The 25,572-nt window shown below is 49.7% G+C and overlaps 1 protein-coding gene across 1 annotated transcript in view; it reads right to left on the reverse strand.

Annotated features, from left to right (window-relative positions):
* The window catches only part of LOC130335811 (inositol 1,4,5-triphosphate receptor associated 2-like), a 56,487-nt gene extending 31,125 nt beyond the window's left edge, over window positions 1-25,362 (reverse strand). Inside the window, exons 1-8 of the mRNA XM_056553906.1 lie at window positions 24,774-25,362; window positions 20,771-20,881; window positions 20,509-20,689; window positions 20,325-20,401; window positions 18,896-18,977; window positions 2,922-3,080; window positions 483-600; window positions 351-401 (exon numbers count right to left, since the gene is read on the reverse strand). Coding sequence (XP_056409881.1) covers window positions 351-401; window positions 483-600; window positions 2,922-3,080; window positions 18,896-18,977; window positions 20,325-20,401; window positions 20,509-20,689; window positions 20,771-20,881; window positions 24,774-25,350 — 1,356 coding nt within the window. The 5' untranslated portion in view covers window positions 25,351-25,362. The remainder of the gene's footprint in view (window positions 1-350; window positions 402-482; window positions 601-2,921; window positions 3,081-18,895; window positions 18,978-20,324; window positions 20,402-20,508; window positions 20,690-20,770; window positions 20,882-24,773) is intronic.
* Window positions 25,363-25,572: the final 210 nt, after the last annotated feature.

Genomic DNA, 25,572 nt, shown 5'->3' on the forward strand with positions numbered 1-25,572 from the left:
GACCAGCAGGTGTCGCTGTGCAGACAGTTGTGACCTGTAATAACACTTCCTGACCAGCAGGTGTCGCTGTGCAGACAGTTGTGACCTGTAATAACACTTCCTGACCAGCAGGTGTCGCTGTGCAGACAGTTGTGACCTGTAATAACACTTCCTGATCAGCAGGTGTCGCTGTGCAGACAGTTGTGACCTGTAATAACACTTCCTGACCAGCAGGTGTCGCTGTGCAGACAGTTGTGACCTGTAATAACACTTCCTGACCAGCAGGTGTCGCTGTGTAGACAGTTGTGACCTGTAAGAACACTTCCTCGCTGTGCAGACAGTTGTGACCTCCGCTCCTGCTGCGCACTCACCTCTTCCTGCAGAGAACTGATCTTGTGGATCATGGACAGATTCTCTTTTTCCTAAAATAGATAAAAATTCTTTATTACAAAAAAATTAATAAAAAAACTGACAATTTCACCCGGTGAATCTAAACTCATTACCATTTGCTTGTTCTGGGCGACCAACAGGGACTTCGACTCCTCCAGCGCCGCCATATTTAGCTTTAACTCTTCCACTTCGCCTTTTAGGGTCCGCACTCTGGTGTTGGATTGCTGAGCACTACAAGATGGGCGGAGCAAGAGAGCATGGAGAGGCAGTCTACTGCACAGCGCGGAGAGACAGTCTACTGAACAGCGCGGAGAGACAGTCTACTGCACAGCGCGGAGAGACAGTCTACTGCACAGCGCGGAGAGACAGTCTACTGCACAGCGCGGAGAGACAGTCTACTGCACAGCGCGGAGAGACAGTCTACTGCACAGCGCGGAGAGACAGTCTACTGCACAGCGCGGAGAGACAGTCTACTGCACAGCGCGGAGAGACAGTCTACTGCACAGCGCGGAGAGACAGTCTACTGCACAGCGCGGAGAGACAGTCTACTGCACAGCGCGGAGAGAGTCTACTGCACAGCGCGGAGAGACAGTCTACTGCACAGCGCGGAGAGACAGTCTACTGCACAGCGCGGAGAGACAGTCTACTGCACAGCGCGGAGAGACAGTCTACTGCACAGCGCGGAGAGACAGTCTACTGCACAGCGCGGAGAGACAGTCTACTGCACAGCGCGGAGAGACAGTCTACTGCACAGCGCGGAGAGACAGTCTACTGCACAGCGCGGAGAGACAGTCTACTGCACAGCGCGGAGAGACAGTCTACTGCACAGCGCGGAGAGACAGTCTACTGCACAGCGCGGAGAGACAGTCTACTGCACAGCGCGGAGAGACAGTCTACTGCACAGCGCGGAGAGACAGTCTACTGCACAGCGCGGAGAGACAGTCTACTGCACAGCGCGGAGAGGCAGTCTACTGCACAGCGCGGAGAGGCAGTCTACTGCACAGCGCGGAAAGGCAGTCTACTGCACAGCGCGGAGAGGCAGTCTACTGCACAGCGCGGAGAGGCAGTCTACTGCACAGCGCGGAGAGGCAGTCTACTGCACAGCACGGAGAGGCAGTCTACTGCACAGCACGGAGAGGCAGTCTACTGCACAGCACGGAGAGGCAGTCTACTGCACAGCACGGAGAGGCAGTCTACTGCACAGCACGGAGAGGCAGTCTACTGCACAGCACGGAGAGGCAGTCTACTGTACAGCAGATAATACAGGAATGTATAGCATGGAGAGACAGTCTACTGCACAGCACGGAGAGGCAGTCTACTGCACAGCACGGAGAGGCAGTCTACTGTACAGCGCGGAGAGACAGTCTACTGCACAGCGCGGAGAGAGTCTATTGAACAGGAGACAACATTTTTTGCAAGAAGGAAACCAGATAATTGTGATCAACAGGGAGAAAGATTAGGTGTTAAAGTGGAACTCCGGTTTTTAAGTACTGATCCCCTACAGGTTCCTGTAGATCGGGGATGTGTCTGATGGTGGGGATCCCATAGAAATACATGGGGAGATGCGGGGTGCTGGGCAGGAGATTGCGGGGTCCCAGCAGTAGGACCCCCCCCCCCTGTGATCAGACACACATCCCCTATCCACAAGATCCTGCGGGAAGGAGAAGAACCTGTGTACCGGGCGCTGAGCAGTGATCTCCACTATACACAGTATATCCATATCATGTAAACGAAGCCTCAATCTCCGCAGTCATCATAAATCCTCCTCCTCCTCCATCATCAATAATCAATCCTCCTCCGTCATCAATCCTCCTCCTCCTCCTCAGTCATCAATCCTCCTCCTCCTCCGTCACCAATCCTCCTCCTCCTCCGTCATCAATCCTCCTCCTCCGTCATCAATCCTCCTCCTTCTCCGTCACCAATCCTCCTCCTCCTCCTCCTCAGTCATCAATCCTCCTCCTTCTCCGTCACCAATCCTCCTCCTCCTCCTCCGTCATCAATCCTCCTCCTCCTCCGTCACCAATCCTCCTCCTCCTCCGTCACCAATCCTCCTCCTCCTCCTCCTCAGTCATCAATCCTCCTCCTCCTCCGTCATCAATCCTCCTCCTCCTCCGTCATCAATCCTCCTCCTCCTCCTCCGTCATCAATCCTCCTCCTCCTCCTCCGTCATCAATCCTCCTCCTCCTCCGTCATCAATCCTCCTCCTCCTCCGTCATCAATCCTCCTCCTCCTCCAATCCCCCTCCACCTCCTCCTCCACCATCAATCCTCCTCCATCATCAATAATCATCATCAATCCTCCTCAATCATCATCAATCCTCCTCAATCATCATCAATCCTCCTCAATCATCATTAATCCTCCTCAATCATCATTAATCCTCCTCAATCATCATTAATCCTCCTCAATCATCAATCATCAATAATCATCCATCCTCTATCAATAATCATCATTAATCCTCCTCAATCATCATCAATCCTCCTCAATCATTTTCCTGTCATTTCTTCATCTCTTATTGAACCCCCATTTCCTATAACAATGGGGCCGGTTGTCACCTCTTCAACTGGTTCCGCAGATCCTCGTTCTCCTCCAGGAGTCGGTGGTTGGATTCTTCCTGCGCTTCAATGGCCGCCTTCAGTTTACTCTGCTGTTCCTGCAGCTTCTGGTTATTATACTGGAGATCAGCGATACAGGTGATTAGGTCCGAGGTGTCACTGCAGGAAATATCCGAGCTGTACTCACTATTCTGCTGGTGAGGTCACTGTGTACATACATTACATTACTTATCCTGTACTGATCCTGAGTTATATCCTGTATTATACTCCAGAGCTGTACTCACTATTCTGCTGGTGAGGTCACTGTGTACATACATTACATTACTTATCCTGTACTGATCCTGAGTTATATCCTGTATTATACTCCAGAGCTGTACTCACTATTCTGCTGGTGAGATCACTATGTACATACATTACATTACTTATCCTGTACTGATCCTGAGTTATATCCTGTATTATACTCCAGAGCTGTACTCACTATTCTGCTGGTGAGGTCACTGTGTACATACATTACATTACTTATCCTGTACTGATCCTGAGTTATATCCTGTATTATACCCCAGAGCTGTACTCACTATTTTGCTGGTGAGGTCACTGTGTATATACATTACATTACTTATCCTGTACTGATCCTGAGTTATATCCTGTATTATACCACAGAGCTGTACTCACTATTCTGCTGGTGAGGTCACTGTGTGCATACATTACATTACTTATCCTGTACTGATCCTGAGTTATATCCTGTATTATACTCCAGAGCTGTACTCACTATTCTGCTGGTGAGGTCACTGTGTACATACATTACATTACTTATCCTGTACTGATCCTGAGTTATATCCTGTATTATACTCCAGAGCTGTACTCACTATTCTGCTGGTGAGGTCACTGTGTACATACATTACATTACTTATCCTGTACTGATCCTGAGTTATATCCTGTATTATACCCCAGAGCTGTACTCACTATTCTGCTGGGGTCACTGTGTACATACATTACATTACTTATCCTGTACTGATCCTGAGTTATATCCTGTATTATACTCCAGAGTTGTACTCACTATTCTGCTGGTGAGGTCACTGTGTACATACATTACATTACTTATCCTGTACTGATCCTGAGTTATATCCTGTATTATACCCCAGAGCTGTACTCACTATTCTGCTGGTGAGGTCACTGTGTACATACATTACATTACTTATCCTGTACTGATCCTGAGTTATATCCTGAATTATACTCCAGAGCTGTACTCACTATTCTGCTGGTGAGGTCACTGTGTACATACATTACATTACTTATCCTATACTGATCCTGAGTTATATCCTGTATTATACTCCAGAGCTGCACTCACTATTCTGCTGGTGAGGTCACTGTGTACATACATTACATTACTTATCCTGAACTGATCCTGAGTTATATCCTGTATTATACCCCAGAGCTGCACTCACTATTCTGCTGGTGAGGTCACTGTGTACATACATTACATTACTTATCCTATACTGATCCTGAGTTATATCCTGTATTATACTCCAGAGCTGTACTCACTATTCTGCTGGTGAGGTCACTGTGTACATACATTACTTATCCTGTACTGATCCTGAGTTATATCCTGTATTATACCACAGAGCTGTACTCACTATTCTGCTGGTGAGATCACTGTGTACATACATTACATTACTTATCCTGTACTGATCCTGAGTTATATATCAGACAGGAGGCTCATATCTTATGCATTAATCTTCCTTTATTAATGCCCATAGCAGAAATTCAAAACTCTTTTGATGAATTTTTACTAAAACTTTAAAGAACCACTTAAAACTACAACTCCCAGCAGTCCATAGGGTGTATTGACCAATCCCTGGTCAGGATGCTTGGTATATAAAGGACTGCTTCCATCGTCTCCTCCTCTTTCTTTCTGCTCATAGCAGAACTTCAGATAAGTATTATCAATGTTGTTTGACTGTCTGGGCATTTCAAGTATAGGTCTGTATTCTATAATACAGTCCTCCCTGTTGCCCTGTGTGTTTTTCATTCTTTTCATTCCATTTTTCATTCCATTTGTTATTACATTCTATTCATTATATTTGCGATTATATTATCTATTATTTCTATACTGCGCCCTTTTACACCCACTTCGGGGTTTTTCTTTTTCCTGTCAGCGGCACACGCCGCCCCTGTGCGGCGCCTGTCACAAGTCAAATCTCTCCTTCTTCAGCGCCATCTTCGGCACCATTTTATTTACCTATCTTCTTCTTCTTCCTCCTTTTCGCGCTCGCTCCGCGCGGAGGGGAGGTAGGCGTGTCTTAGCCAGTTAGCTCGTCCTATCTGTGCACAGTGAGCGGTAATCTCGCGAGATTTCGCCGCTCTGCGATTTTTCAACACTCCTCCCTGCATCGCAATCTCCAGTTCAGTGAGATCGGCGTGAGGGACGGAGCCTGGACTAGTTGTCGCTGTACATTCGGTATTTACTGGGAATTTATTCCCTATTACCCCTACTGCCCCAGCTTACCTCTATAAAGCCCTTGTAGTTTCTAACTGCTACAGTCCCTGGGTACATTCACATACCCCATACTGACTAGCATTATGGCAGATGACAATACTACCAGTTCCCCCAGGGGAGAGGATCCTTCCTTGGATGCACCCCTTTACCTGACTGCTGCCCAGATCCAAGATCTGATAAATAAATCAGTGCAAGCAGCGATGTCCTCTGTCCTACCCCCCAAAAGTTCGCAGCATCCTGCACATACTTCTCAAAAACCCTCATGCAGTGGCGAACCACCCTATAAAAAGGGTAAAGCGTCTCAAAAACGCAATCATACCATCATGGTATCCGACTCCCCGGCAGGGGAAGTAAATTGTATGCACCAGGCAGTTCCCGAACCGGCCTGCCGACCCACTTTGCCTCCAGACTCTAATAGACCCCTGGGCCCCGGGGAGTTGCGTAAGCAGGGGCAACGATCCGCTAGACGGACCAAACCGGATTCATTTGTAGATTCTACAGATGAAGAATCCTCCGCGGAATCCGAAGTGGCTGATGCCAATGAGTCTGACGATGCAATTGAGGATAGTGGGCATATGGCGATCCCTGAGGACGCTAACCCTGTACCCCAGGGTGACATCGTGTTAGACTCTCGTGGAGAGCCTTTCTTTGACCCAGAGGCTATAACCCATCCACGCTCTGGAGACTGGGCTCCCACCCCTGAAGTGTCCCAATATATTGAACATTGGGCTCGCAGGTCAGTGGATAAGGCTAACCGCAACAAGTTAAAGGCGGAATGCCCCCGACCATGCATACCCAAGAAGGTGGTGCTGACGCCCGAAATTGATCCCATACTCTTACGATACCTCACTAAACATGGAAAATATTCCAAGAAGGGTATCGAGAGGTCCTTCAGGACCATCCAGGATCGAATCTTGGACCTCTTCGGTCCTGTCACCATGATCCTCAATCTATCAGAACAGGCGGCGGCAACCGATCAACCGATCGATCTGCTGCAACTTAGAGGTTGGGCCCAAAGAGCAGTATGTTTGCTCGGGTGTGCAAACACCACTTGTGCGACTGAACGTCGACGATCCATCTTGATGAGACTTGACCCACAACTCTCTCACTTAGCGGAGACTGAACCCGGACCCGCTGCCGAGGGCCTTCTCTTCGGAGATACCCTTATTAAAGACATCAATAAGATGGTCGGGCTGTATACCAGCCTTGACAAAGCCCAAACATCCCTTAAGAAATCGAGTTCGGCTAAGGTTTTCACAACGGCCGGCAGAAGCAGGAGCCGATCTGCCGGCCGCAACTACAATACTAGACCGTACAACAGAGCCCCAGCTCCTCAGTACAACCAGGCTCCTCAACCCTACCCTGTGCCAGTCGCACAATCTTCACCCTTCTTTCCACCCCGTGGACGCCCTTGGAGAGGACGTGGAGGAAGAGGCTACCCCCGCTCCAGGCATACTACTGGTGAGTACAACACACCTGAGTTCTTTTCCCACTCCCGTAGGGGGCAGACTGCAACATTTTATCCACGCATGGTCAGCAATTACTGCAGACGCATGGATACTCCGGACAGTGGCAGGGTATCAGATAGAATTCTGTTCCCTACCAGACTTAACTTCAATTCCACACCCCATCCGGTTCTCCGAACTAAACGTTGCTCTTATAGACAACGAATTACAGGACCTTCTGTCCAAACAAGCGGTGATGGAGGTGGACCCCCTTTCCCCGGGTTTCCTCAGCAACCTCTTTCTGGTCAAAAAGAAAGGGGGAGGTTATCGCCCCGTCATAAACTTGCGAAATCTCAATCAACATGTCGTTTATCGACATTTCAAGATGGAAGGCATCCACCTTCTACGAGACCTTCTACAACCGGGAGACTGGTTGGTGAAGGTAGATCTGAAGGACGCATATCTCACGGTTCCCGTACATCAGGCTTCCCAACACTTCCTACGTTTCCTGTGGAGGGCCAGAATGTGGCAATTTACTTGCCTACCCTTCGGTCTCTCGTCCGCCCCATGGTGTTTCACCAAACTTCTGAAACCGGTGGTGGCAGCCCTAAGGAGCAGGGGAGTGAGATTGATTATATATCTAGACGACCTGCTCATCATGGCTCGTTCCAAACCTCAAGCGGAGGAACATGCTGGCTGGACGGTTCAATTGTTACAACACTTAGGGTTCATCATCAATCACGAGAAGTCAGTTCTCGTCCCAACTCGGGAGATGGAATTTTTGGGATTCTTGGTGGACACCGATCATGCTGTCCTCAAATTACCCAAAGCCAAGCTGACCACCATCCGCAAGGAAATCAAGACCGTGTTACACAAACGACGAGTGTCGTTACGTGTGCTAGCACGCCTGGTCGGACTTTTATCAGCCTCCATACAGGCCATATTTCCCGCCCCTCTCCATTATCGGGCCCTTCAGAGGCTCAAGTCGCTACATTTGCGACGAGGGCTCCGTTACGCGGACGAAGTTCCCCTATGTCCGGAAACCGTAGTGGAACTTCGGTGGTGGTTACGTCATGCCGTCGAATGGAACGGCAAGACCATCTTCAATCCCACTCCAGACTTCATTTTGGAGTCGGATGCGAGCCGGCACGGTTGGGGTGCTCGATGCGGTCTCTCTTCAACAGGAGGGACATGGTCCGCAGAGGAGTCTCTGCTGCACATCAATGCGCTGGAGCTTCTGGCAGCATTTTTTGCCATCAGGAGCCTTCTACCTCGAGTATCCAATTGCTGTGTATTGTTGCGCATGGACAATATGTCTGCGGTCCAATATGTCAATCGATTGGGAGGTCCCAGGTCCAGAGTACTTGCAGACCTCGCGAGAGAGCTTTGGCATTTTTGCCTTGCCCGCAACATTGTCCCCATAGCGGAATACATTCCGGGGATTTCCAATATAGTGGCGGACTGGAACTCACGCTACCTGACAGATTCCAGCGATTGGCGACTGGACCGATTAGTTTTTCAGTCCATTTGCCGCCTGTGGGGTCCTCTCTCTATGGACCTGTTCGCCTCCCGACTCAATCATCAACTGCCCCGTTTTTACAGCTGGAGGCCGGATCCAGAAGCCTACGCGGTAGACGCCTTCCGCCACATATGGCCCCGGGGGACGCACTATGCATTCCCACCGTTCTCAATGATCCTCAGGGTGCTTTTACAGGTGACGAACCTGAAGGCGTTGGTGGTGGTGATCACGCCCTGGTGGCCGACACAGCCATGGTTTCCCCTTCTTCTGGGGATGACTGTGGATTTTCCCAGATTGCTCCCTCAGCTCCCTCATCTCCTGTCCAATCCGACAGGGGATCTTCATCCTCTGATCACAGACCACACCCTGCATCTCCTCGCATGGTTGGTTTCGGGGTGCCAGACACGGATAAAGACCTTTCAAGATCAGCTAGGGACCTCCTTGCCTTGGCCTGGGCCCCCGGGACTAGATCGGCATATCGATCAGCCTGGAGACTCTGGGTACGTTGGTGTGATCAACGGCAAGTTGATCCCGTTCAGGCACCTGTGTCTGTAGTGGCCAACTATTTGGCGGATTCTTTTGAATCCGGGAAATCTTATAGTTCTATCAATGTGTACCGATCTGCAATCTCTGCTTATCACACCCCAGTGGATTCTCTACCAGTAGGCAAACACCCCTTAGTATGTCGCCTCCTGAGAGGCGTTAAATTTAAACGTCCTCCTCGCCCCAAGTATCAAGCCACCTGGGACGTATCTAAAGTCCTATCCATGTTTTCGGCATGGGAGGACAATGACGCACTTTCTCTGAAATTGCTGTCCTTCAAGCTTACGGTGCTTCTCTGTTTGATCTCCATTAAACGCGTATCGGACGTTCGGGCTTTAGATATCTCCAGGCGACAATTCTCGCCATTAGGAGTTAAATTCTCTGTCGTACGTAGGACAAAAACCGGACTTCATTCTGTTTTCTATCCTTCTTTTCCCGCACATCCACGCTTGTGCGTGGTCCGCTGTCTTCAATCATATGAGTCTCAGACTGCTTTGCTACGTTCCTCGGAATCCTCCCAACTCCTCATCTCTTACGTGCGCCCTCACCAACCGGTGACTTCAGCCACTCTAGCACGGTGGGTACGCTCTGCCATGGACATGGCAGGGATTGACGTTTCCCTGTTCGGGGCCCACTCGACCAGAGGTGCGATGGCTACTAAAGTGGTCACCGCGGGAGGTTCCCTGGCAGACCTCTTAATGGCAGCGGATTGGTCTTCAGAGGACACCTTCCGTCACTTTTATTTTAGACCGGAGGAACACATATCTATGTCAATTTTGTAATTTTTCTGTCATGTATTTATATCATTTTGTGTCATTCTTATGTCTAGCTTTGAACTTGCATAAGATATGAGCCTCCTGTCTGATATATAAATCTAGATTTTCCTAGCTTGTGACGGAAAATATTAGTTATATGAAGACAGGAGGCGAGTATCTTCCCTCCCAACCCAACCCTATCATGGTATTCCTTTTCTTCCCAGGATACTGAAGACGGCGCCCTACATGTCGGAGGCTGAGGTGTTCCGGAAATTTTCCTACTCGTTATGGTGTCCCCGTTGGGACATGGTTTCGGCCGGTGATTCAAGGTCTTATGGAATCGGTTTGGGTTCTACCGTGATTCCAGGTTCAAGTTACGGCTACGATTTTCGCATCAAGAAAGAGGAGGAGACGATGGAAGCAGTCCTTTATATACCAAGCATCCTGACCAGGGATTGGTCAATACACCCTATGGACTGCTGGGAGTTGTAGTTTTAAGTGGTTCTTTAAAGTTTTAGTAAAAATTCATCAAAAGAGTTTTGAATTTCTGCTATGGGCATTAATAAAGGAAGATTAATGCATAAGATATGAGCCTCCTGTCTTCATATAACTAATATTTTCCGTCACAAGCTAGGAAAATCTAGATTTATATCCTGTATTACACACAGAGCTGTACTCACTATTCTGCTGGTGAGGTCACTGTGTACATACATTACATTACTTATCCTGTACTGATCCTGAGTTATATCCTGTATTATACTCCAGAGCTGTACTCACTATTCTGCTGGTGAGATCACTGTGTACATACATTACATTACATTACTTATCCTATACTGATCCTGAGTTATATCCTGTATTATACTCCAGAGCTGTACTCACTATTCTGCTGGTGAGGTCACTGTGTACATATATTACATTACTTATCCTGTACTGATCCTGAGTTATATCCTGTATTATACTCCAGAGCTGTACTCACTATTCTGCTGGTGAGGTCACTGTGTATATACATTACATTACTTATCCTGTACTGATGCTGAGTTATATCCTGTATTATACTCCAGAGCTGTACTCACTATTCTGCTGGTGAGGTCACTGTGTATATACATTACATTACTTATCCTGTACTGATCCTGAGTTATATCCTGTATTATACCCCAGAGCTGTACTCACTATTCTTCTGGTGAGGTCACTGTGTACATACATTACATTACTTATCCTGTACTGATCCTGAGTTATATCCTGTATTATACCCCAGAGCTGTACTCACTATTCTGCTGGTGAGGTCACTGTGTACATACATTACATTACTTATCCTGTACTGATCCTGAGTTATATCCTGTATTATACCCCAGAACTGCACTCACTATTCTGCTGGTGAGGTCACTGTGTACATATATTACATTACTTATCCTGTACTGATCCTGAGTTATATCCTGTATTATACTCCAGAGCTGTACTCACTATTCTGCTGGTGAGGTCACTGTGTACATACATTACATTACTTATCCTGTACTGATCCTGAGTTATATCCTGTATTATACTCCAGAGCTGTACTCACTATTCTGCTGGTGAGGTCACTGTGTATATACATTACATTACTTATCCTGTACTGATCCTGAGTTATATCCTGTATTATACCCCAGAGCTGCACTCGCTATTCTGCTGGTGAGATCACTGTGTACATACATTACATTACTTATCCTGTACTGATCCTGAGTTATATCCTGTATTATACCCCAGAGCTGTACTCACTATTCTGCTGGTGAGGTCACTGTGTACATACATTACATTACTTATCCTGTACTGATCCTGAGTTATATCCTGTATTATACTCCAGAGCTGTACTCACTATTCTGCTGGTGAGGTCACTGTGTATATACATTACATTACTTATCCTGTACTGATCCTGAGTTATATCCTGTATTATACCCCAGAGCTGCACTCGCTATTCTGCTGGTGAGATCACTGTGTACATACATTACATTACTTATCCTGTACTGATCCTGAGTTATATCCTGTATTATACCCCAGAGCTGTACTCACTATTCTGCTGGTGAGGTCACTGTGTACATACATTACATTACTTATCCTGTACTGATCCTGAGTTATATCCTGTATTATACCCCAGAGCTGTACTCACTATTCTGCTGGTGAGGTCACTGTGTACATTACATTACTTATCCTGTACTGATCCTGAGTTATATCCTGTATTATACCCCAGAGCTGTACTCACTATTCTGCTGGTGAGGTCACTGTGTACATACATTACTTATCCTGTACTGATCCTGAGTTATATATCAGACAGGAGGCGAGTATCTTATGCATTATTCTTTCTTTAATAATGCCCATAGCAGAAACAAAATTCAGTAACAATCAGTGTAGAGAAAAAACTACAACTCCCAGCAGTCCCAGGACCACAGTAGCCACTCCTTGTCTGTAGCCCCTATATAAGGACTGCCCACATATAGATCCTCCTCTTTCTTTCTGCTCATGGCAGAGCATACAAGCTAAGTTTTTCTGTGATTTCATACATTGTGTTTTCCTCATTCTTAAGATATTATAGATATTATAGATTTTAGAGCTTATAGTGTTGTGGGAGCGGTTATTTCTCCCCTTCATATATTGTACATTGTTTCCTTGTCGGTCAGCGGCTTCTCCGATACTATCCCCTTGCGCCGGTTTACCGCTCCGCTATTCTTTTCTCTGCTTTCCGCTTCATCCTACCCTTAACCGTCCCCCCTTTCCCCTCTTCCGGCGCCATTTTACCTGCGCCTCAGCTCTTTTCTCCTCCGTCTTCGGCGCTTTCGCGCGCGCGGGAAAGGGGCGGATCCTCCGAGTGTCGGCCGCATTCCTCCTCGCGGCTTTCTCTCTGAGAGGGGAGGAGTTTCTTACTCTCGTCACTGGAAGGCGCCCCCGCGCCTTCCAATCAGACCCCTGCCGGACGTAGTCTCGTGAGACTTCGTTCCCGGGTACAGGGACTCTCGGGCTCACCTCCCACCGCTGCGTCAGTGCAACGCTAGCGGTGTGGAGGACGGAGCCTGTACTACCCTTACTGTTCTACTGTAGGTAGATTTACCCCTTAAGACAGGAATTTATTCCTTTCCTTGTTATACTTTAGCTGTTCTATTATCCTGTAGGTAGATTTACCCCCCTAAGACAGGAATTTATTCCTTTCCCTTGCTATACTATACTATTAACCTGTTACTCACCATGGCTGAAGAACCTTCATCTGTTCCCCTCAGAGGGGAGAGTTCTTCTTTAGATGCTGCCCAATTCATGACCGCCAACCAGATACAGGATTTAATTAATAAATCTGTTCAGGCGGCTTTGGCTTCCGCCATGATACCCTCCGGATCACTATCTGTGGTATCCGGTGTGTCTATCCCACCATTTCAGGGCGGAGAACCGCCGATTAAGAAGGGCAAAGTTTCCCATAAAAGGAAACATACTTTGGCGACATCTGACTCCCCGGCAGGGGAAGACAATAATGTGCTCCAGGCAGCCCCTACCCCGGTCTGCCAACCCCAGAATCCATCAGACTCCACTCGACCCCTTGGCCTCAGGGAGTTACAAGAGAAGAGGCACAGATCCGCTAGACGGACTAAACCCGACTCATACGTAGATTCCTCGGATGAGGATTCGTCGGGATCATCCAACGAGTCTGACGGTTATGAATCCACTCCTGATATCGAGGATGCTGGGGATACAGCGTTTGACACCGACGCCAACCCTGTTGCACAGGGCGCTGTGATCCTAGACTCCCTAGGTGAACCCCTTTTTCACCCTGATTCCATCTCTCATCCACGATCGGGTGAATGGTCCCCACTTCCCCACGTGGCCCAGTATGTGGAGCTTTGGGCTCGTAAGTCCCTAGACAGGACCAGCCGTAACAAACTGAGAGCTGAGTGTCCTAGACCCTTTATTCCCAATAAAGTGGTGGCTACCCCCGAAGTAGACCCCATTTTGACAAAATATCTTATGAAATCGGGTAAATTCCCTAAAAAGGGAATAGAACGCTCCTTTAAAACCATTCAGGAGCGTATTCTGGACTTAATGGGCCCTCTCACTAAGATACTCAACCTGTCTGAACAGGCCGCAACGACGGATCAACCCGTCGATACCCGTCAACTCCGCGGGTGGGCCCAGAGAGCCATATGTCTAGCAGGTACCGCCAACACCACCTGCTCGACTGAAAGACGTAGGTCGATTCTTATGCGCCTCGACCCACAACTGTCCCACCTGGCTGAGACCGAGTCTGGGCCTGCAGCAGCAGGGATGCTTTTTGGGGACAACCTGATGAAGGACATCAACAGGTTTGTCGGCCTATTTACAGGTTTGGATAAGGCCCAGACTTCATTAAAGAAATCAGGGACCAGTAAACTTTTTCCTCGGGCCGGCAGAGGTAGAGGCCGATCTGCCGGCCGCACCCCCCCCTATAGGCCACAGGGCAGACCCCATGCCCAATACCAATACCCTCAGGCTCCTCCGTCCTACACCGTCCCAATGGCACAACCGTCGCCTTTCTTCCCTCCCAGAGGCCGACCTTGGCGCGGACGTGGCGGACACGGATACCCCCGTTCCCGTCCACCTACCGGTAAGTGTGCCTGGTATTCAACATGTTCACATTCCTGTGGGGGGCGCCTGATGTATTTTTCCCACGCCTGGTCTGCGATTACGGCAGACGCGTGGATTCTTCAGACAGTAGCGGGATTCCACATAGAACTCCAATCCCTACCGGTTCTAGGTGTGCGACCAACCCCTATCCGTTTTTCACAACAAAACATAGTTCTCATAGACAACGAGATCCAGGATCTCCGATCCAAACAGGCGATCCAAGAGATCGACCCATCTTCCCTAGGATTCGTAAGCAACCTCTTCCTAGTGAAGAAAAAAGGGGGCGGTTACCGTCCGGTCATAAACCTTCGGGAACTAAACCAACATGTCACGTATCGCCATTTTAAGATGGAGGGAATTCACTCCCTTCGCGATCTATTGCAACCAGGCGACTGGCTAGTAAAGGTGGATTTGAAAGACGCCTACCTAACCGTCCCTATCCACCAGGATTCCCAACATTTTCTTCGTTTCCTCTGGAAAGACCACATGTGGCAGTTTACTTGCCTTCCGTTCGGCCTTTCATCAGCCCCGTGGTGTTTCACAAAACTGATGAAACCGGTGGTGGCATCATTGAGGAGCAGAGGGGTACGTCTGATCATTTATCTGGACGACCTCCTCATCATGGCCCGCTCCAAAGCTCAGGCCTCTCTCCACATGTCATGGACGGTACTGCTGCTGCAGAGTCTGGGATTCATAATCAACCGAGAAAAATCGGTTTTGGTCCCAATGCAAGAGATGGAGTTCCTTGGCTTCTTGGTGGACACCAACCAGGCCGTCCTCCGCCTTCCCAAATCCAAATTGGCCCTGATCCGCAAGGAGATCAGGGCAGTCTTGCGCAGAGGGTGCTTATCCTTAAGGGTACTAGCACGTTTGGTGGGGCTTCTAGCGGCCTCTATCCAAGCCATCTTCCCGGCCCCTTTGCACTACAGGGCCCTTCAGAGACTCAAGATCATGCATCTGCGTCAGGGCCTCAGATATGCGGACGAGGTTCCTCTTTGTCCGGCAGCCATCGAGGAGTTACAATGGTGGCTTCGTCATGCCGTCGAGTGGAACGGCAAGACCATATTCAACTCTTGTCCGGACATCATCATAGAGTCGGACGCGAGTCGTCTCGGTTGGGGTGCACGGTGCGGGGAGGCTTCCACAGGAGGGACTTGGTCCGCCACGGAGGTCGATCTGCACATCAACGCCTTGGAACTCCTGGCGGCATTTTTTGCCGTCAAGAGTTTCATGCCACAGGCATCCAATTGTTGTGTTTTGTTACGCATGGACAACGTGGCGGCGGTCCAATACGTCAACCGCCTAGGGGGCACCAGGTCCAAGATCCTAGCAGATCTGGCCAAGGACTTCTGGCACTTCTGCCTACATCGCAACGTTATCCCGGTGGCGGAGTATATTCCGGGGGTCTCCAACACGGTGGCCGACTGGAATTCTCGCTATTTACTAGATTCCAGCGATTGGCGGCTGGATCGGTCCGTTTTCGTACGGTTGAGACAGCTTTGGGGTCCATTATGCACGGATCTCTTCGCTTCTCGCCTCAATTATCAGCTGCCTCGTTTTTTCAGCTGGAGACCGGACCCGGAGGCGTCGGCAGTCGACACTTTCCGTCTCATCTGGCCCAGGGGAACGCACTACGCGTTTCCCCCATTCCAGATGATCTCCAGAGTCCTCCTACATACGATGAACCAGAGGGCGACGATTGTGCTGATCACTCCCTGGTGGCCGACACAACCGTGGTTTCCTCTCCTTCTGGGGATGGCCGTGGACTATCCCAGACTTCTACCCCAATTTCCGCAGCTTCTCTCCAACCCGACCGGGGGTCTCCACCCTCTGGTAGTGGAGGGCAACCTTCCTCTCCAAGCGTGGTTGGTTTCGGGGTCCCGGATGCGGATCGCGACCTTTCAAGATCAGCTAGGGATCTCCTCGCCCTGGCCTGGGCCCCCGGGACTAGATCGGCTTATCGATCAGCCTGGAGGCTCTGGGTTTGTTGGTGTGATCAACGACAGATTGATCCCGTACATGCACCTGTGTCCGTAGTGGTGAACTATTTGGCTGATTCTTTTGAATCTGGAAAATCTTATAGTTCCATCAACGTATACCGATCGGCTATCGCGGCTTACCATTGCCCAGTGGACTCTTTGCCGGTGGGCAAGCACCCGCTGGTATGTAGGCTTCTGCGCGGCATTAAGTTCAAGCGTCCCCCTCGACCGAGATATCAGTCGACCTGGGATGTCTCCAGGTTACTCGAGATGTTTGTTTCTTGGGAGGACAATGACGGTCTTCCCCTGAAACTGTTGTCATATAAACTGACTGTCCTTTTATGTTTAGTGTCTATTAAGCGCGTCTCAGACGTGAAGGCTTTGGACATCTCTAGGCGACAATTTTCGCCTCAGGGGGTCAAGTTTTCGGTGGTCCGACGGACCAAGACGGGTATCCACTCAGTTTTCTACCCGTTCTTTCCCGCGCACCCTCGACTGTGTGTGATTCGTTGCCTGCAGGCGTACGAATCGCAGACTGCGGATCTGCGTTCTCCGGATTTTTCTCAACTTCTCATCTCTTATGTCAGACCTCACCATCCAGTGGCTTCCGCTACTCTGGCGCGTTGGGTGCGTTCGGCCATGGATATGGCGGGCATAGACGTCTCCCTGTTCGGAGCTCATTCTTCTAGGGGTGCTATGGCTACTAAAATAGTCACAGCAGGGGGCTCCCTTTCTGACCTGCTCATGGCTGCTGATTGGTCTTCAGAGACCACCTTTCGCCGGTTCTACTTCAGGCCGGAGGCCCATGTTTCCATGTCAGTTTTATAATGCTATGTCTGGTTTGTCGTCTTTTGTCGCTACTTGTTAGCTTTGAACTTGCATAAGATATGAGCCTCCTGTCTGATATATAAATCTAGATTTTCCTAGCTTGTGACGGAAAATATTAGTTATATGAAGACAGGAGGCGAGTATCTTCCCTCCCTACCCACCCTATTACGATTTTTTGTTATATTTTTCAGGATACTGAATGCATCGGCTGTTTTCCCGATTACGGATAACCTGTTGGTTACGCATTGCTTGGGTTCCTTACGGTCCCCGTTGGGACGAAGTTAGGCCGTCGATTGGCCTCGTTTCCTGAGTTCTGGCCCTGCTGGCTGAAGATGCAAGGAGCGGTGGGGACGTCTGGCTGGAGTTCGGTTTCCTGTGCGGCTCTGATTCGCATGAAGAAAGAGGAGGATCTATATGTGGGCAGTCCCTATATAGGGGCTACAGACGAGGAGTGGCTGCTGTGGTCCTGGGACTGCTGGGAGTTGTAGTTTTTTCTCTACACTGATTGTTACTGAATTTTGTTTCTGCTATGGGCATTATTAAAGAAAGATAATGCATAAGATACTCGCCTCCTGTCTTCATATAACTAATATTTTCCGTCACAAGCTAGGAAAATCTCGATTTATATCCTGTATTATACCCAAGAGCTGTACTCACTATTCTGCTGGTGAGGTCACTGTGTACATACATTACTTATCCTGTACTGATCCTGAGTTATATCCTGTATTATACTCCAGAGCTGTACTCACTATTCTGCTGGTGAGGTCACTGTGTACATACATTACATTACTTATCCTGTACTGATCCTGAGTTATATCGTGTATTATACTCCAGAGCTGTACTCACTATTCTGCTGGTGAGGTCACTGTGTACATACATTACATTACTTATCCTGTACTGATCCTGAGTTATATCCTGTATTATACTCCAGAGCTGTACTCACTATTCTGCTGGTGAGGTCACTGTGTACATACATTACATTACTTATCCTGTACTGATCCTGAGTTATATCCTGTATTATACTCCAGAGCTGTACTCACTATTCTGCTGGTGGGGTTACTGTGTACATACATTACATTACTTATCCTGTACTGATCCTGAGTTATATCCTGTATTATACTCCAGAGCTGTACTCACTATTCTGCTGGTGAGAACACTGTGTACATACATTACATTACTTATCCTGTACTGATGCTGAGTTATATCCTGTATTATACTCCAGAGCTGTACTCACTATTCTGCTGGTGAGTTCACTGTGTACATACATTACATTACTTATCCTGTACTGATCCTGAGTTATATCCTGTATTATACTCCAGAGCTGTACTCACTATTCTGCTGGTGAGGTCACTGTGTACATACATTACTTATCCTGTACTGATCCTGAGTTATATCCTGTATTATACTCCAGAGCTGCACTCACTATTCTGCTGATTCTTCCCCATATAAATATTATTGACGCTCCATGAGCGATTTTATTTAGAATTCATCAGATGTCACATACTATTACTCTCCGCCCCCTGGATACGAGGGGGCGGGGTCACTGATACTATTTACATTACTCCCCGCCCCCTGGAGTCCTTTCATTGTGTTTAGCTCCATCATCTTTATTTCCGGACTGATATCAGATATTAAGGATATAAATCTCAGGGTCATTAATCTTTATCATGGGGTCCTCTGCCCCTTCTCTGGAGAGCGTGTATCCCTGTATATATGAGCCGATACCTCTAGGTCCCATATGGTCTATAGGAGTATATACAATATATAAGGGATGTGCTCATTACTGCCACTCACAGGTCTCCTCGGGATATTTCGCCTCCAAAAGCCTCCAAACTCCCACACGTTACATTCATGGTTGTGCCGGAAATCCTGCGCACTGAACACAAGGAGATCGCAACGTGTTATATCATAGTGTAGATACCGCAATACCAGGTATGACCAGGTGTGGTGCTGGGGAGCAGGGAGGGAGCAGAGAAGTACCAGGTATGACCAGGTGTGGTGCTGGGGTGCAGGGCAGTGCCAGGTATGACCAGGTGTGGTGCTGGGGTGCAGGGCAGTGCCAGGTATGACCAGGTGTGGTGCTGGGGTGCAGGGCAGTGCCAGGTGGGACCAGGTGTGGTGCTGGGGTGCAGGGCAGTGCCAGGTGGGATCAGGTGTGGTGCTGGGGTGCAGGGCAGTGCCAGGTGGGACCAGGTGTGGTGCTGGGGAGCAGGGCAGTGCCAGGTATGACCAGGTGTGGTGCTGGGGAGCAGGGCAGTACCAAGAATAACCAGGTGTGGTGCTAGGGGGCAGGGCAATACCAGGTGCGGTGCTGGGGAGCAGGGCAGTGTCTGGTGGGACCAGGTGTGGTGCTGGGGAGCAGGGCAGTACCAAGAATGACCAGGTGTGCTGCTGGGGAGCAGGGCAGTACCAAGAATGACCAGGTGTGCTGCTGGGGAGCAGGGCAGTACCAAGAATGACCAGGTGCGGTGCTAGGGGGCAGGGTAATACCAGGTGGGGTGCTGGGGAGCAGGGAAGTACCAGGTATGACCAGGTGTGGTGCTGGGGAGCAGGGATGTACCAGGTGTGACCAGGTGTGGTGCTGGGGAGCAGGGCAGTACCAGGTGTGACCAGGTGTGGTGCTGGGGAGCAGGGCAGTGCCTGGTGGGACCAGGTGTGGTGCTGGGGAGCAGGGCAGTGTCTGGTGGGACCAGGTGTGGTGCTGGGGAGCAGGGCAGTGTCTGGTGGGACCAGGTGTGGTGCTGGGGAGCAGGGCAGTACCAGGTATGACCAGGTGTGGTGCTGGGGAGCAGGGATGTACCAGGTGTGACCAGGTGTGGTGCTGGGGAGCAGGGCAGTACCAGGTGTGACCAGGTGTGGTGCTGGGGAGCAGGGCAGTGCCTGGTGGGACCAGGTGTGGTGCTGGGGAGCAGGGCAGTGTCTGGTGGGACCAGGTGTGGTGCTGGGGAGCAGGGCAGTGTCTGGTGGGACCAGGTGTGGTGCTGGGGAGCAGGGCAGTGTCTGGTGGGACCAGGTGTGGTGCTGGGGAGCAGGGCAGTGTCTGGTGGGACCAGGTGTGGTGCTGGGGAGCAGGGCAGTGCCAGGTATGACCAGGTGTGGTGCTGGGGAGCAGGGCAATACCTGGTGGGATGACATTTATAACAAGGTGGATCTGATCTATATCTATTTAGGATATAATGGCACTTATGTCGGAGAAGTCACCATTATGCGGACAGTGTCTCACCGGCACGTATACTCTCCCGCAGCTTCATCATGGAATCATCTGCCACCAGGACCGATTCCTTGGTTTTGTTCTCGGTCCTATAGAAGATAACACAAAAATGAAGATGTCGCCCTCTGCTGGCCACAGCCTGTAATCTCCTCTGACCAGATGATAGAATTATGGGAACCCCCTAAATGTCACTGACCCATTGTTGCGGCAGTCGTCCACCCACTCCCTCATGATGGCGTGATAGGTGTCCAGGTCCATGGAGATGTCCCTCCTCTCGGGGTCCAGCATGTTACACAGTTCGCTGAGACCGCTGTCCTCCGAGCCGCGACTGGTCGTGTACCGCAGGTAATCCACTATCTTGGACACGGCCACTTTACCTGTCACCAACAAGAAGCAAGACCGTCACAGGACACTACAGCCCCCCAATAAACGCTCCTCCCCAATCACCCCTTCCTCACCTCTGTGCTCCGTGTCACATGCGTGGAAGATGCTGTCCAACAAGTCCTCCTCACAGATCAGGCTGACCTCAGCGGGCGGCTCCGGCTTATTCTCTATCATCCGCCTCAGACCTAGTATAGAAGACATGGAACTGAGTCAGCCCCGCCCCCTGTATGACAACACTAATAGTAATATAATGACATGTGATCACAGCCCGCCCCCTATATGACATCACTATTATAATATAATGACATGTGATCACAGCCCCGCCCCCTGTATGACATCACTGATATAATGTAATAGTAATATAATGACATGTGATCACAGCCCTGCCCCCTGTATGACATCAGTGATATAATATAATAGTAATATAATGACATGTGATCACAGCCTCGCCCCCTGTATAACATCACTGATATAATATAATAGTAATATAATGACATGTGATCAGTCCCGCCCCCTGTATGACATCACTGATATAATAATAGTAATATAATGATATGTGATCACAGCCCTGCCCCTGTATGACATCACTGATATAATATAATAGTAATAATGACGTGATCACAGCCCCGCCCCCTGTATAACATCACTGATAATATAATGACATGTGATCACAGCCCCGCCCCCTGTATGACATCACTGATATAATATAATGACGTGATCACAGCCCCGCCCCCTGTATGACATCACTGATATAATATAATAGTAATATAATGATGTGATCACAGCCCCGCCCCCTGTATGACATCACTGATATAATATAATGACATGTGATCACAGCCCCGCCCCTGTATGACATCACTGATATAATATAATAGTAATATAATGACGTGTGATCACAGCCCCGCCCCCTGTATGACATCACTGATATCATATAGTATTATAATGACATGTGATCACAGCCCCGCCCCCTGTATGACATCACTGATATAATATAATGACATGTGATCACAGCCCCGCCCCTGTATGACATCACTGATATAATATAATAGTAATATAATGACGTGTGATCACAGCCCCGCCCCCTGTATGACATCACTGATATCATATAATAGTATTATAATGACATGTGATCACAGCCCCGCCCCCTGTATGACATCACTGATATAATATAATGACGTGTGATCACAGCCCCGCACAATCTTCAGATATAGATGAAAAAAGGAATGAGGAAGGAATCTGACTGCTTCAATAAATAAAGGAAAAGGACCTCAGTTAGGGAGGAAGACTAATGAATATTTTGATGCCTGTGTCTTTATAGAGGAAGAGGTTCTATGTTTGCTGTCTAATGTGAAGACTAAGTCACAGGGGCCTGATGGGATACACCCAAAGTGCTCAGCGGTGAACTAGCAAAACCGTTACCAGATTTATTTAACCAATCACTGGTGACAGGAGTCGTCATGAAGACTGGAAATTAGCAAATGTCGTGCCCATTCACATGAAAGGTAGTAGAAATGAATCAGGCAACTATAGACCAGTAAGTCTGACATCAAAAGTCAGGAAATTAATGGAAACCCTACTAAAAGGATAGGATTGTAATAACCCTCCGGCAGATTACAGGATATGTGATAAATTATTTAGGGGTCATTATATCAGAAGACTTAAAATAAATAATTTTATATATCAACTGGTGCCAGAAAGTTAAACAGACTTGTATATTACTTCTATTAAAAAATCTTAATCCTTTCAGTACTTATGAGCTTCTGAAGTTAAGGTTGTTCTTTTCTATCCTCTCTGATGACACCTGTCTCGGGAGACGCCCAGTTTAGAAGCAAATCCCCATAGCAAAACACTTCTAAACTGGGCGTTTCCCGAGACAGGTGTCATCAGAGAGGACTTGGACAGAAAAAAAAACAACCTTAACTTCAGAAGCTCATAAGTACTGAAAGGATTAAGATTTTTTTAATAGAAGTAATATACAAGTCTGTTTAACTTTCTGGAGCCAGTTGATATATAAAATTATTTTTTTTCCTGGAATATCCCTTTAAGTCTTCTGATATAATGATGACCCCTAAATCATTTCCCTCAGATTCTGAGGTCAGGACTGGATCACATATCCTGTAATCTGCCGGAGGGTTATTACAATCCTATCCTTTTAGTAGGGTTTCCATTAATTTCCTGACTATTGATGTCAGACTTACTGGTCTATAGTTGCCTGATTCATTTCTACTACCTTTCATGTGAATGGGCACGACATTTGCTAATTTCCAGTCTTCATGACGACTCCTGTCACCAGTGATTGGTTAAATAAATCTGTTTAAATTAAATTGGTTAAATAAATAAATCTGTTTAACTTTCTGGAGCCAGTTGATAGATTAAAAAAAAAGTTTTTTGAAAATAGTAATATAAAACTGATCACAGCCCCGGCCGCCGCATGGCATCACTGCCATCTCTTGGCTCCGCCCCCTGCATGGCATCACTGCCATCTCTTGGCTCCGCCCCCTGCATGGCATCACTGCCATCTCTTGGCTCCGCCCCCTGCATGGCATCACTGCCATCTCTTGGCTCCGCCCCCTGCATGGCATCACTGCCATCTCTTGGCTCCGCCCCCTGCATGGCATCACTGCCATCTCTTGGCTCCGCCCCCTGCATGGCATCACTGCCATCTCTTGGCTCCGCCCCCTGCATGGCATCACTGCCATCTCTTGGCTCCGCCCCCTGCATGGCATCACTGCCATCTCTTGGCTCCGCCCCCTGCATGGCATCACTGCCATCTCTTGGCTCCGCCCCCTGCATGGCATCACTGCCATCTCTTGGCTCCGCCCCCTGCATGGCATCACTGCCATCTCTTGGCTCCGCCCCCTGCATGGCATCACTGCCATCTCTTGGCTCCGCCCCCTGCATGGCATCACTGCCATCTCTTGGCTCCGCCCCCTGCATGGCATCACTGCCATCTCTTGGCTCCGCCCCCTGCATGGCATCACTGCCATCTCTTGGCTCCGCCCCCTGCATGGCATCACTGCCATCTCTTGGCTCCGCCCCCTGCATGGCATCACTGCCATCTCTTGGCTCCGCGCCCCGCATGGCATCACTGCCATCTCTTGGCTCCGCGCCCCGCATGGCATCACTGCCATCTCTTGGCTCCGCGCCCCGCATGGCATCACTGCCATCTCTTGGCTCCGCGCCCCGCATGGCATCACTGCCATCTCTTGGCTCCGCCCCGCATGGCATCACTGCCATCTCTTGGCTCCGCCCCGCATGGCATCACTGCCATCTCTTGGCTCCGCCCCGCATGGCATCACTGCCATCTCTTGGCTCCGCCCCGCATGGCATCACTGCCATCTCTTGGCTCCGCCCCGCATGGCATCACTGCCATCTCTTGGCTCCGCCCCGCATGGCATCACTGCCATCTCTTGGCTCCGCCCCGCATGGCATCACTGCCATCTCTTGGCTCCGCCCCGTATGGCATCACTGCCATCTCATGGCTCCGCCCCGTATGGCATCACTGCCATCTCATGGCTCCGCCCCGTATGGCATCACTGCTATCTCATGGCTCCGCCCCGTATGGCATCACTGCTATCATGGCTCCGCCCCGTATGGCATCACTGCTATCATGGCTCCGCCCCGTATGGCATCACTGCCATCATGGCTCCGCCCCATATGGCATCACTGCCATCATGGCTCCGCCCCGTATGGCATCACTGCCATCATGGCGCCGCCCCGTATGGCATCACTGCCATCATGGCGCCGCCCCGTATGACATCACTGCCATCATGGCGCCGCCCCGTATGACATCACTGCCATCATGGCGCCGCCCCGTATGACATCACTGCCATCATGGCGCCGCCCAATATGACATCACTGCTATCATGGCGCCGCCCCGTATGACATCACTGCTATCATGGCGCCGCCCCGTATGACATCACTGCTATCATGGCGCCGCCCCCTATGACATCACTGCTATCATGGCGCCGCCCCATATGACATCACTGCTATCATGGCTCCGCCCCGTATGACATCACTGATCTCATGGCTCCGCCCCGTATGACATCACTGATCTCATGGCTCTGCCCCCAGTACCTCCGCCCTCGCTCATGGACAGTCTCTTCACCACAGGAGATCTCAGGGTGAAGTGGTCGGACTTGCGGTCGTATAAGTTGGGGACGGAGAGGATTCTGTCCTCCAGGATGACGCTCTTGTACTCAGACCCCGGCAGGACGGACTGGAACTTGAAGGGAGATTCTCGGGGCCCCACTAGGGGGGTTGAGCAGCTTTGGGTCCCGCAGGTCGCCCACAGCTTCTTGTTCTGCTCCTTGGGCACCAGGCTGGTGGAGTAGAGAGCAGTGCCGAGCGGAGAATCGCAGGACGCCACCCGCTGTAGACTGGGAGCCGGTGCGGTGGGGGAGAACAAGACGCTGGTCCCGGGACTGGAGAAGCTGACCAGGTCCTTGCTGGTGTTCTTCATGGCTCGGTTCTTCAGGACCTCCTCCAGGTTCTTCTTGGTGCTGGACTGGGGGCTGTCAAAATTCCGGGACTGGTACTTTGGGATCTGTAAGTGCGGGCTGGGGTCCTGATCTCGCATCTCGATGGTTTTGATTTTGCGCCGGATGCTGTCCACCGGATTGTGGCGCTTGGTGGCCGAGCCGGACTCCGACATCTTCACGTTTAACTCCCTAGAGTAAAAAAAAAGGAAACCAGATGAAAACCATAAAATTGAACACTAGGGGCGCCCATAACACAGACTAACATAGAGGGGGAGGGGGGGGCCACGTGCCACTCAGCAGAGCCTAAGGGGGAGGAGGGGGGCGCACGTGCCACTCAGCAGAGCCTAAGGGGTAGGAGGGGGGTTCACGTGCCACTCAGCAGAGCCTAAGGGGGA

This window comes from Hyla sarda, unplaced genomic scaffold, assembly GCF_029499605.1.
Source record: "Hyla sarda isolate aHylSar1 unplaced genomic scaffold, aHylSar1.hap1 scaffold_457, whole genome shotgun sequence".
In the NCBI taxonomy this organism is placed as follows: Eukaryota; Metazoa; Chordata; class Amphibia; order Anura; family Hylidae; genus Hyla; species Hyla sarda.